Below are 13573 nucleotides of genomic sequence, written 5' to 3'. Positions count from 1 at the left end.
CGATGGAAACAGAAATGACAACACTTTTCAATTTATTGAATCACAACATTTATTAACGATTACATTGGTATTAATATAACATTAGAAGTGAAAAAACACAGAATTATAACACTTATACATGAGGGTATCTGACAGTATAATTTTTGATAACAATGAAATGAAATAAATTACCATGAATATAAACAACCATTCTACTATCGAATTACCAATTTTTATTTTATATTCCGAAAGTTCTGATCTAATAAAATAAATGACTCATTACTTGTGAGTAGGTACACCCGTACCCATCATTGTGATATAATTATTACTATAGGAATGAAAGAAATCTGATAGACTCATCAAGGATCGGCGTCTTTCGGCGGATTTCTTTTAGATCTTTGTAAGGTGTTACGAAATATTTTAATCTTCGTAGGTGGTACTGGATAATCCTAAGTCAAATACCCTCAAGAGAACGATTAGACATAAACAAATTATCTTAATATGCTAACATATTTACCTTATCCTATATACTTAGTATCTATTGAGAAAAAACATTTAAATGTATTGTTGAATATCTAATAAGGTCTGCAATGACCAATTAAACTACATATATATTTTACTCATACTATAACTTTTTAAATATTTCTCTGTTCTATTATACTTCTTTTGCACTACAATATTACAGGTTTAGGTACATCAATGTGTGTTCCTTTCTAAAATGTACTTTTTTAAATTTTTAATATAAAATAAATTTCCTTATTAAACAACTGTAAATATTCCTCTGTTGTAATAATAATGCTTATTGTTTTCATGAAAAATTTCATTTCATGATATTATTATAGTTTTGAAACATTCTACCTATGTACTATCTCCTACAAAGTTACATATGCTACTACTACTAAATTAACAATACATTTTATTTGTTCACACAAAGAAAAAGATTGCGTTAATTTTGTTTACCGTGCAGCTATTCTGTAAAATAACAACTTTAATTCGAGTCCACATACATTACAAGTTAATCTCACCTCCACACTATAAAGTGCGGCGCTAACGATTGACAGCGAATTCAGCGAGACTAAAAAAACTATTTTACAGAATAACACTGACCTTAGGACTCAAGCCTAGCTGTGGGAAAGTAATGAGTAAATTATTATGATACCATATTTTTTATTTTTATATTCCACTACACCATTGCAACTGAATTTAAATTTCCGTGAGAAATTAAACCAATTGTTTTGCCAACATTCCAATAAAGCAGTAAACACTTATATTTATAGATAACATTTATATAATATTAAGGATACATTTAAAGAATTGTTTTTTTTGTAATTAAATTAGAATTAATCATTATACTCAATTATGTGAACCATACGAGATCATCTTTTTTATATCATATCAGATACAACAAAATTAGTATGTTATAGTTAATATATTTTTGGTATATTAGATAATAATAATCATAATAATTTATTATAATCTTTTAAATAGTATATAAGACAATAGCAACATGAATACAATTATAAAGCTATAGATCAGACACAGTTAACATTTCATACAAAGAATCTCACCCCTCTTCGCATTGACACCTTTTCGACACATATTTTAGAACGTAACTTTTCCTGCCCATGTCCGCTCTACTGCTATATAGTTAACTATATGTGGAAATAATGAAGTTCATCGAAGAATGTTGCAATATTCCGTGGTCCAGCAAAGGTAAAATCCGTTTTAATTTGTCGTCGTCCGTACTTCCAGCGCTCTAGTACAATACGTCCGACTGAGTTAAGGGAGCTGTGAACAGAGACCCCTGTGAGAAACTCCAATAAGGCACGTTATAAATAGATACACTACGCCGGGGTTTGAGCATTCTCACATCTCTAAGTGAGAATTCTCCATTCCCTACAAATTACCAGTTACTAGTAAAATACTGTATTTTACTGTACAAGTATTTTACTGGAAGCGGAATATCTGAATTGAAACAGTTGTCAAAGGTTATATTTTAAAACAATTTAATGTCACGGCGGTGTGTAATATATGCATTCCAGCGCCGCGCATCTAATTGTTTGCGCGCAAAATTCAGAAAGTTCATCAAAAAGGGGATGCTGTATTCAGGGATATTATCATGCAAATGTACAATTTTTGTGAAACGATTCTTCCGCGTGACCAGTCAAGGCGTTATTTGGAAAAATTCTGGTTTCAGTTCCCTTGTAAAATGAATATAGTTTTACAGTTATATTAATTTTCATACAATTTCATGAAAATGCACTTCAAACTGATGATGAACTAAATGCTCAAGTTATACATATGTATATGTATATGTATACATACACCTATGTGGTCTCTAATCAACCTATTAATGCTATTTGATTTTTCTTGAATATGCTATTATTAATCGACGTCCTAGGCTTCAGCCCTTATGTAATGATAGAAGCAAATGAGCATACAACACCATATAAGATGGTTACTGTTATCCATGGAAACGTGAAAAGTACTCTTTAAAAAACAGAAGAAATTGCTAAAATCGATGAAATGAAATATATTTCAACAATACCGTATAACTATTAAAATGTAACTTTTTGATCGTATTATTTATTTCATTGCCAAAAATGCCTATATCCATACATATCCAACAGAACAAACGAAATTTCAAAAAGTGGCTCCGTTATAAAATGACAGGCGCTCTCCAACTAGTCCAAATATATACTTTTTCAGCCCATCCATTTTTAACTATTAACAAACGCGCCCCTCCGTTCCCGTTCCCATCAGACAGATGTGAAGATAAATATAGTAAACCAATAGTAACCAACTTGAATAGAGGTATGAATAGAAAAGGGAGTTCTAACTGAAGCCGATTACAGATGAAGCACTAGATGTTGAAAATTAATCTTATGCGGGTTTGTTTAACGATGACCGTGGGCGGCAGTAACCACTTACCATCACATCGACTGCATCCTCGTTTAGTACTTAAAAAAAACTAAGTCAGCTCAAACGTAAGCCGACTGGGTAGTAATAGGTTACGGTGGCAGTCCCGATCGACATACACGTCCTATCGTTTAAATTCGGAACCGAAGCTGCGTTGACGAACGTAAAGCGCAGAATAAAACATAAATAACTTACACACGCGGCGGGGAATCTTCATAAATTCGTCTCTTTTTTGCGTCAGAGAGCTCAGACTAGACGCTGCGCGGTGTACGGCTGAAATGGAAAAGGAAATTAAATCTCTCAAATTCACCCACCAAATCTAATCCAGAAATAAATTTTCATATGCTTTTCTCACAGTATAAGGATCTATACAGTATTTTAACTCGGCGCTGTCCTTGAATTAGAGCGCTGAGCAACGTCACGCGTTAGGGCTGCCCGCCTACAATATTTTAATTACATCTGCGTACTTGACTTTCTATTTAGTTTTTTTTTATAGTAAATATTGTATTTTTTATTTAAACAAATGAATATTATGGTAAATTATATAGGAAGTGTAGAATGAAAATGCATGTTAGGTTTTTTAAATTGTATATATTACGTAATAAAAAAATGTGAGCCGTCACGGGACGCCTGGCAGATGTGAAACATCGACATTATTTTGTAAAAGTAATATGCAGAAAAGAACATATTGTGATAGAACTAAATATGTCATAATGATAAAATTAAATATTACGATTTTTTTCCAGATAACGATGACTATTTATTGAATTCGATTGCGCATGGCGACGCGTCGCCACACCGTACACACTACTGCATATAAACTGTATATATATACCATCGTATAGCGTGGCGACGCGCCACGGCATGCGTCGCCACGCCAGAAATTGGTTTTACGTGCGGCTATAGATGTTTCACATCAAAACTATTCTTATAATTGGGTACTTGACAGTTATAACAATAAAATACGAAATATGTTCGATATGATAGCTTAGAAAGAAAATGAATTTTTAAAAATAAATTTTCATGTTTTTATCTGTAGATTGCAAATTCCAAAACGGCGACGGTGCTGCTTCAAATGTCATGTGACGTCACCTCACTAATACAAAACCCGACAAATAATAATTAATTCGTTTTCTGTTAGAGTTGGTTGAATATATGTTGTGAACCGAAATGAAGCCACACTATATTAAAGCTATATAAAAGACTAACATTAGCAAATCTGTATTAAAGAAAAATATTTTTTCCGAATTTCTGAAAAATCAAGGTAATTGTTATTTAAACTTTTATTATTTCGTAAATTACGATGTCGTATTTATGGTAACTTTGAATATGATATGTAAATATGCAATTGCATATAATGCGATGTCTAATCATTGCCTATATTTCTATTATTGTTCATACAACCTGTACAGTACACAACTATCTTATAAGTTAGATCTAATTATTTACAGTTTTATGAATAACTATTTACAGATTACTTCACTTAAAACAATTAAAAAGAACATAAATACGACGCGTGCATTGTGCAAGCCCTTCGTTTATCAACAGTTTCGAGTGGTATTTTACGCGGGAATAAGAAAAGTTGTAATTTGGTCAAAGAAATAGTTTTATTCTATTAATTCCGAAGAGGGATAGCCTCAAATAACAAACACTAACACCTATCTACTGAATCAAAATTACAACAACCATACGTATTTTTTTAAAATATCAAATAGTACCTAGGAGATTAAGTATCTAGTATTAACATAAAAATTTAAAAAAAATATATATCTGGATGTGTTATTGTCGAATTGAAGCAACCCAAAACAGCACAATATAGTCTACAACTTTTCTTCGCCATATTATTATTGAAGCAAAAAATATACTGCTTACAAAACCGTCACATCACCCGCTCGTTACTGTGGCACATTCACGACTGTTCGTGTACCAAGTGAGTACCGATCTCGAGGCGCTTGCCATTCGTGCGTTTGTATGTAGATAAAATACTGTATAGATATTTGTACCCTGCTTTTATTTAACTTGCAGTGTGTGTTCGGTACAAGCAGGTTTGGATCAAATCTGGCAAGTTAAATTTCACCTTCCCGGTACCCGATTGAGCTAAAATATTGTATGCGGGTAGTATATGACAATGCAATATTATTTTGATATGAAACCTGTCTGATGAAGGAGTCTGAAGGTTGTCATGGGACAACGTTACCCCAATTTACGTTACCCCATCAAGTTTTGACTCGTTTGACTCGTTTTGACAATGACTCTAGTCGTAGATGCTATCCAGGGTTTAATGATGGAGGTGAAAGGTGGCCATAGAACCATAGTGGCAACCGACGCAATCTCATCGAAATCGGGCTAATTCGATACATTTTGACGAAGACTTATTCTACATAATATTTTGATGATTCTTCACGTTTAGTTAAATTATATTGTCTGTGGTGCCACTCGTGAGAAATGAAGTAATGCCAATGAAGAAGCACCCACTGACGATAACAACATGGAAAAATGATAATAACAGGAACAAGTTTTATGGTTGTGGCTTTTACGTAACCATATTGCCATCAATCTATTACTGGCTAATGGGATATAATGGGTTTCACATCTATAAGTAGTTAAAGTGCATATTTTTGATCCATTACAAGTTTCAATTTGTCGCGGTTTAAACTTAATTGATGTTAATTAACGGTGTGATGCCATCGTTTACGGACTAAAAGTTTTAAACCTGTGCCTCCGGGTCGAGTAACTCCTGTACACATATTTTTTCGACTTATAGTAAGTCAAGTAAGTAAAAAGAATTTAACCAAATAACAAAAACTAACAATGCAGAAGTTCTATAAGTTGTCATAACCCACATATCATTAAAACGAGTTCACTTACAAGCCTTCCTGAAGGTATTAAGGGCAGCGTAGTCGGGCAGAGGCATGGGCGGCAGATCTTCGTCAGCAGGCAGGTGGTCTCTCATGCGGTTTCCGGAGGCATCGATGTAAGCCCAGGGCAGTTGGCTGTGCAAGTCGGCCACAGTGCTGCGGCGGCGGCGTCTATTGTAATAATTACAAGACGATTTACAAAACAATTTTATTTGACTTGTTTTGTTAATTTATACGCGTCAGTCGAATTGCTACTTAATTTTAAACCAGTTAACCGCAACCAACTGAGCTGAAAAGTTGCATAAACTTTTGGTTTCAACGACGTTGCATTATTAGTTTAGTCACTTTAATTCAAGTTCAATAGCTGACGCGCCAAGATGGCAACCAATTTGATTTTTATGTATCATCAACCTTCCGAAAAGGTTATTAAATGAAAGTGATTGCTGAGAAAAATACGAAACTGCTTGTTCTTAAAAACTTCTTTCAATATATGTATATATATGGTTCTTTCATTTCATTTCAATATAAAGAACGACGGATTTGTTGAAAATTTCCTATGACATATGGTGAATAATCGGTTGAATATTAAAGGCGTGAAAGCTTAACAAACAAAAATAAACTCACCTTCGCATTTATAATATAAATTTATAATGAATATAACGAGAGTTAGGATAATACAATATTCGATATTAGAGATACAATGTAGGTAGTAAAAGCGAAAGCTACAACCAGCCATAGATGCCTAAAGCAGAAATAAAAGTGCAGTGTATTGTCAAGGTAATACTGAGGGGCCATTCATTAATTACATAAAGATTGTGGCAGTTTTTTGACCTCCCTCCGCTACCCCATGTACGTAAGATGTTATGTAAGATCTTTCACCACAAAAATAGGGGGAATTATCACATCACATTATATTTCGTTTTTTAAAATAATAAAATATTGGTATACACGTTAATAACCTTCCAAACGCAAATAAAATATGTTTTGACCGCGAACTTTCTAATAAAAAATATCGACGTGGAAAATATAACGTAAAAAAAGAATTTTAGTATGTAGACATCCTACCAAACCCCTGAGGGCACTTACTTAATTAATAAATAGCCCTTTAAACACTTAAGAAACTTCTAAGTAAATGTAAAATATATGATATATCATTATCCATAATAGAAAATAAAAGATATAAATATTATTAGTTGAAGAAATACTATCCTTCTTTGTATTAATAGTAATATTAATTGTACCAACAAAGTAAATTTGCAAATAAAATTATTTTAATTACGTAAATAATGATGACTCTTACCTTAAATTAAATTACCATTTGGTCAATTTCTCTCAAAGGTGAATAAGAGCTATAAGCCTAAACTGTTAAATTATTTTAATATTATAAAACCGCCTGTAAGTACTGAAAGAAAACTTGAAAAGCCATTTAAAAATTTCGGACCATAGCTCTACAGCGGCTTACACGTATCAGACATTTTATGTTTTAATATTCTCAAATATACCTAATAGTGTTACGCGTGTTATTATTATAAATGAACTTTCTTATATGCCAATAAAAATGGAATAATTAAGAAGAAGGAAGCTTTAGATAATAGAAAGTTAAAATATTTTCCGTCGCCATCACCAATTCAGGTTACGAACAAGGGAAGATTCTCGAAGAATCTTATGAAATAATTCAAGACGATGAAACATCACTTCATATTTTCATTACCCCCGCCTAGAGATGGAGTTCAGCAGATCATCGCTGGTTTGGGCAGAGTCTTGTTTCGTAGTGTTGAGATGAGGCAGGGATTGCGACACGCGAGTGGGACTTGACCTGCCAGCTGTGTCGATGACAGCCTGATCGAGACGCTTTTGCTGTTCCGCGATCATGTTCTCCAAGCGTTGGGGGAGCGACAATAAGTTCTCTGGGAAGTTTACTGAGCGCTTCTTGTCGAAGTCCGTACGCGATGGAGAAGGCGGTCTATAGAAATAGCACAGTAACATCAATCTAAAAGACTATGGATGTAGTCTGAAATGTTAAAGTTTATCAAGTTGTTTTTATCTATTTTATCATTAAAATTTGAGGAGGTCACGGTTTAAAGTAAGAAAAAAATTCTAGACCTTTTTTGTCAATTATTTATCGTATTATATCGTATATTATTTAACTTTATCGAATTATGGAAATCCCTAAGGATTTTCTTTATGCACTGATTACGTGAACTCTGGTCACGATTTACTAACTTACTATCTTCCAACCTGCAATAAATTAATAATCACAGCAAAAACAACAATTAATTCCAATAACATGCATTACAACATCCATTACTTTTTACTACTTTTACTCTACTACAAATACATTAACTACATGATAAATATCAATTTCTACTTTGATAAATTAATAAAGGATGTTTCGTTGTCCTTCACTTATACTTACTTCACGGGGAGTGTCGGAGTACTTAGGGCTCGCTTGGGAAACGTGGGAGTCTGTCTAGCAAAAAGATAGTCCTTCATGCGACGGAAGGACTTGCTCAGTCCGACCCGTGGTATCTTGGTTGGCTCTACGATTGACGAACATTGTTCATCTTCGTCTTTGAAGCTAAGTACATCCACCATCTCTATGTCTTGGGTTGGTGGTACCTCCAACTAATGAAATTGTTCAAGAAATGGAAAATATCAATAAATCTGGTTAAATATTTCCAAAAAAATCTGTTACTTGAGTACTGTAAATATTTTAACATAAATAGTTTTAAAATTTTGCCATATCTTCAAGACCGCTCTCAGTGAAAGAAAATAATAATTGTCATTTTAAATTACATATAAGTATGTAATTTAAAAAAGCGCTTATTGTTTTATTCTCATAGGCATTTTATTATTTCAAGGCATATCAAGGCAATTATTATCGTAATCAGTTCTTACTATTCCTGATGAATATCAATAAAAATGTTACTTACGATTATGGTTTCTGGAGCCCTACGATGGACGTTAGCATCGGCGATCATAAGGAACAAAAGAAGTAGATTGAGAATGAAGAAGAATATGAAACGAGCGAACACCAGGACCATGACCCAGGCCGCCCAGCTAGTGTTCAGCTCCACGTTGCCAACTCCACTCGCGGTACCACTGACGTAGTTAAGAAGGTCGGTAAGCGTCTGGAAATTATTTATCTTATAGAATATCACGTAAAGACTTATGCTTCCATGTCCTATAACATATCATAGAGGAAATAATGATTTTGTAAACCAAAATTATACAGCATTCTGTATTTTTATTGTGTCAAAAGAAACGAAAGCGTCATTGTTAACAATCATTTTTAGGCTATATAAACCATAAAAGAAGTTATGTGACTTTAATTTTTTTACTTTTATAATTTCTAAATTTCAAAATATACCTTTTTATCATTAACAAAATTTCTATTCCTTGTTTTGTCTGGCCTATGTAGGTAAAATAAAGAATGTCTTTTCAGATTGAGTCTGGATGTAGTACATGAAAAGTAGAACATATTTACCTTCGTATGAAATGAGTCATTAGCATATGATATGGTTCCGACCATATCAATTATACAAACCGCTATTGTGCTTGCCATCCATGGCCAACGAATGCCCGTGTCTCGTGCTCTTGTGGTGGTGCCTACAAGAATAATAAAGAATGAGTCTAAAATAAACTTTTAACTTCACATATCTCTGTACAGATGAAGTCGTGAAGGACCTGCGCTGGCTCCGGGTAGAACTGACTGGGATGGCGTAGGACAGTTGCGCCATCGCAGTAAGTAAGTAACTCCATATTATTTTATTGTCAATCTTAAGAGAATATATTCAACGTCACATTCATCAATAAGTATGTAGTCTTGATTTAGGATAATAATTCCCTTTCGATTTAGATAATTTATCAAAAGTATTTTATGTAGCACTTCTTAAAATGCTTCCAGTGCTTTCAGTATAACAATTAACTTTATCCGAGGATCCTGTACTTTATCAGTTCGCGGCGCACTTACAGGTTTAATATTATATTTCTCAGCTCACCCTAGCTACTTGAAATACACGATAATAGATAGGTAGGTACAAACTTAAAGCATATATAAAATGAAGCTGTTGAGCAACCGCTTGCCTAAGTTCACACACTTTGGGAATATCCGGACTACATAGGTACTAAAGGAAGAAAGTACTAAATGAAGAACTCGTCATAATAGGACTACAGCGACACCGCTTCCACACCTGCAGGTGCATTCTATTTTATGTCGCACTGCTGGGTGCTGCTACGGACTTCTTTTCATAACTGTGGAAAGCCTGGAACATACTCGACCAGACTATTCCAATGTGTAGGGCGCCCTTCCCTATTTCTCTTGTATAATCTGTGCGTATTTTCAAACTTCGCGCGTAATAACTACCAATGAGAGCGCTCCCTGCACACGCGCTGGCCTTCCACCCGCGCCTCACCCCCTCCCTCTCTCTCTCTCTCTCGGTGACTAGCAAGTGTGGCAAGTGGTCACGTTTTAATCTCGATTTTTTTTTAATAAACCATTTTTTGTAAAACCGAACCCCTACAAATGTAATGTAGTTGAGGAAGATAAAACTTAATAAAATATGGACATCAAAATATTTATCAGAAAACTGGATGATCGATGTTTGTCAACTGTTTTTAGTGGACTTTTAGCTTTAACTAAAATCACTATTTAATTTTAAATAAAGTGATTTTTATGACTAACAAACTTACATTTCGATACAGATAAGGGAAATTTCCGCCATTTTGACAAGGTCCAACTCAATGTTATATCATAGAAGTACGATTAATTTGCATTTTGGACTACACGATAAGACTACACTTACCCAATAATAATAACGATCCCAAGAGCCAGAAAAAGCTAATGCCTATGCTGCTGCAGCTAAGAATGAATGTGCGCGTGACGCTGTCCGGAATACGGGAGAGCGTCACAAAAGCCTGGTCCGGTATTTCAGGAATGACATGCCCTATTGTAATTCTGCGGTTACACACCTCAGGATCTGCAAGGAAATAAAGTGTTAAAAAAATCAAGAAAAATGTGGCTCATTTATTTATTTATAATTTTAGTTATTTTTAGAATACTGTAAATATTTTTTGTTGTTAATTTTGTTTGAGTTCTTAGAACGTTAAATTTATTTTTTGTTTTCCTAAGTAATAATAAACATTATCAATTATATTAAATAAAAAAAGAACTATCCTCGTAAAATACATACGCATATATTATGTTAGGGACTTGTATGGCTTACAAAAGTGGGCTTATGTAAAATTTTGAAATGTCTGTCTTTACATTAAAGTTTTATTTCTGTATAAAGAAACATTTTTAAAATTAAGTATTAATAACAATTAATACTACATACATATGTAGTCCTTAAACACTACAAACCACAGACCTATATCTAAACTACAAACGCTACTAAGTCCTTTGCTACTTGTGAAATTATTTTGCGTGGTGGCTGTGCTTTTGTGATTGCATGTGTAATTAGAATTCCCAATAATACGTCATATGTGCTTACATTGGAGACTAATTGGTATCCGCTGTATTACAGAGTGTCCATACAAATGGTTCATCATGCGCTTTGATGCACGTTTAATGTGGGGGCAGAACGTCATATTGAGACAAAAGCGACCAATTCTGGCGCTGCGGCTCAAGTTATACGCCTTTGATAAATATAAGAATAGCAACTACCTATATGAAAATCCCTAATTCTATAGTCAAAGCGGTCTAAGCTAAACGTCAGCTCGTACCACTTCCATATTTTATGACATGACGTCATATGTAGATGTAAGAAAAAGTATAAGTTTGATACACATTATTTATGAGGAAACATACATACAGGGTGGGCTTTTTTACGAAATTTTGAGCAACTAAATAGTTATCTTACGTTGTTTTTATTCTGTTCAATTGTAAGTTTTAGATTAACAAGGAAAACCACATTTTTCTTGTTAATCTTATCGATGTACGAGTACGTCATGAAAGTAGTGTTTATTTTTTCGAATTTTAGCGAGTTCATCTCTGGTATGGCAAGAACATTTTCATACAAAAATATCCTTAACTAGAGATATATTTGAAATGAAATAAAACTGATAACTTTTTCTCTTGGAACACAAAATTTTCAAATACCGTTTACTCACCCATTTAACAATACGCAATAACAAACAATGTTTTTAAAAAATGTTGGATACTCACTATGAAAATACAGGATCCTGATATATAAAAATATAGGATATCCCCTTAGGAAGTCGATGATACAGTAATATTGTGCTATGCACCCCACACTGAACACAAACTGAAACACAGCTTGTATCTAAAACAAAAAGAAATGAATTTTAAAACCACTTATTACATTATGACATTACTTATGACATTGAAAAAGTGCTCTGTAAATACCTATTTTTAATAAAAAGAAATTGATTTGATTTGATACTTCAATGTACTTTTATCTGAATACAATTCAAGTATAAGATTCCGTTTGGCGGTACAATGAATATAAGACTTCTACTTTAGTAGACAATACCGAATCAAAACTTTTTTATATAATAAATAGGAGCCCACGAGCGTGCAGGCCACCTAATTGAAGTGACTACTGCCGCTCATGGATATCTGTAGTCAACCCCAGATACGATTAGATTCTTACTTTAGGCCGGCGACAGATGCACCGCCACCTGTCAGCATCAAGATGGAACGATTATTGTGTCTCGCTTACCACAACCTTCAAAACAGAACTCAGCAGAGCTTAACACTGCTGTTATTATTCAGAAATGGGTCTGGTGGTGGTGCCTCCGGAGTCAAACAACAAATCGTGCTACCACCTTAATTTTACATTACGACTTATAAGTACTGATTGGTCGTGTGCCAGTTCTTTAATGAATAAACTTTAAAAGATATTGAAATGTTTATTTAAATCCATAATAAATATAATGAAATTCTAATAATGAGCTACTTCCTTTGAAAATTTAAACTCCATGAGTTTTTACGTTTTGACAAATATGACTGTTTTGGTATTTGTTTACGTATTTGCCCATACAATTTCCAATCAGCGCCCCAAGCGCATTGTATCAGAACTATAGCATCAGTAACATAACATTTAATGTCTATATTTACAAAATGACGCGTTATGTTTTGTCTCTTTTTTGCGAATATGTGTCGGAGACAAAAAGTTCATCGTCACTTGAGCACTTACTTATTGTTACGTTTACTCACTCTACTGAAGCAAACGGAGCAGAATAAATTGAGTAAACGTAACGTAAATTGTGAGATGTTTTGAAACCTTATGGTTAGGGTACTGTTCTCAAAGACATTCATTTTATTTGCAATTCATTTATACTACTTACCTATGAGATATTAAGATGTAATTTAAAAATAAATGAACATGGTTGTGAATGTTAATGTGACCGCTTGTAAATATAAATCCCTATTAAAATTAATATAAATGTAGTTTTAAGTCTACTTTAGTTAATTCAAAAATAATGACTTGAAAGTATATCAACATAATATCACAGCATTTCAAGTTAACAAGGAGAATAAAATAAGTGCATTTAATTTATACACACCGTACTTTAGTTAATCTTAATTAGAGCTTCTTTGTGTTTATAAAAAAAATAGTTATAGTACGTAGCCAGGTATATCTTAGCTTTCGTTCAAAAACAAAGCTGATAAGGTGTCGTGTCCTTGGGCACCTTTTAATTAATATTGAAAGAAAACATTATAGCGCTTTATGTAAATATTTTTGAGGACCCATACGAAATAGATCAATCTTTTACGTTGAATGTCGCTTTAAAAATGACACAAAAACCAACATGTTTGTAGGTTTTGGTGTATACTCGTGTGTATGGGCTCC

General features: G+C 33.5%; 1 protein-coding gene across 2 annotated transcripts in view; it reads right to left on the bottom strand.

The window, feature by feature from the left end:
* Nucleotides 1–1063: 1063 nt before the first annotated feature.
* Nucleotides 1064–13573, bottom strand: part of LOC140743084 (uncharacterized) — a 40368-nt gene continuing 27858 nt past the window's right edge. The window contains exons 2-10 of one of the 2 annotated variants that reach the window (XM_073074150.1): nt 11923–12040; nt 10562–10735; nt 9304–9365; nt 8690–8887; nt 8173–8381; nt 7468–7719; nt 5767–5927; nt 3094–3171; nt 1064–1767 (exon numbers count right to left, since the gene is read on the bottom strand). In XM_073074150.1, coding sequence (XP_072930251.1) covers nt 1736–1767; nt 3094–3171; nt 5767–5927; nt 7468–7719; nt 8173–8381; nt 8690–8887; nt 9304–9365; nt 10562–10735; nt 11923–12040 — 1284 coding nt within the window. In that variant the 3' untranslated portion in view covers nt 1064–1735. The remainder of the gene's footprint in view (nt 1768–3093; nt 3172–5766; nt 5928–7467; nt 7720–8172; nt 8382–8689; nt 8888–9303; nt 9366–10561; nt 10736–11922; nt 12041–13573) is intronic. The other variant, XM_073074152.1, reaches the window with a different exon arrangement.

This window comes from Epargyreus clarus, unplaced genomic scaffold (assembly GCF_041222505.1).
Source record: "Epargyreus clarus isolate Ecla_fem2 unplaced genomic scaffold, WU_Ecla_fem_2.2 ptg000007l, whole genome shotgun sequence".
NCBI classification, from domain to species: Eukaryota; Metazoa; Arthropoda; class Insecta; order Lepidoptera; family Hesperiidae; genus Epargyreus; species Epargyreus clarus.
The sequence above is the reverse complement of the archived record's forward strand: the minus strand, read 5'-3'. Positions and strand labels throughout refer to the sequence as shown.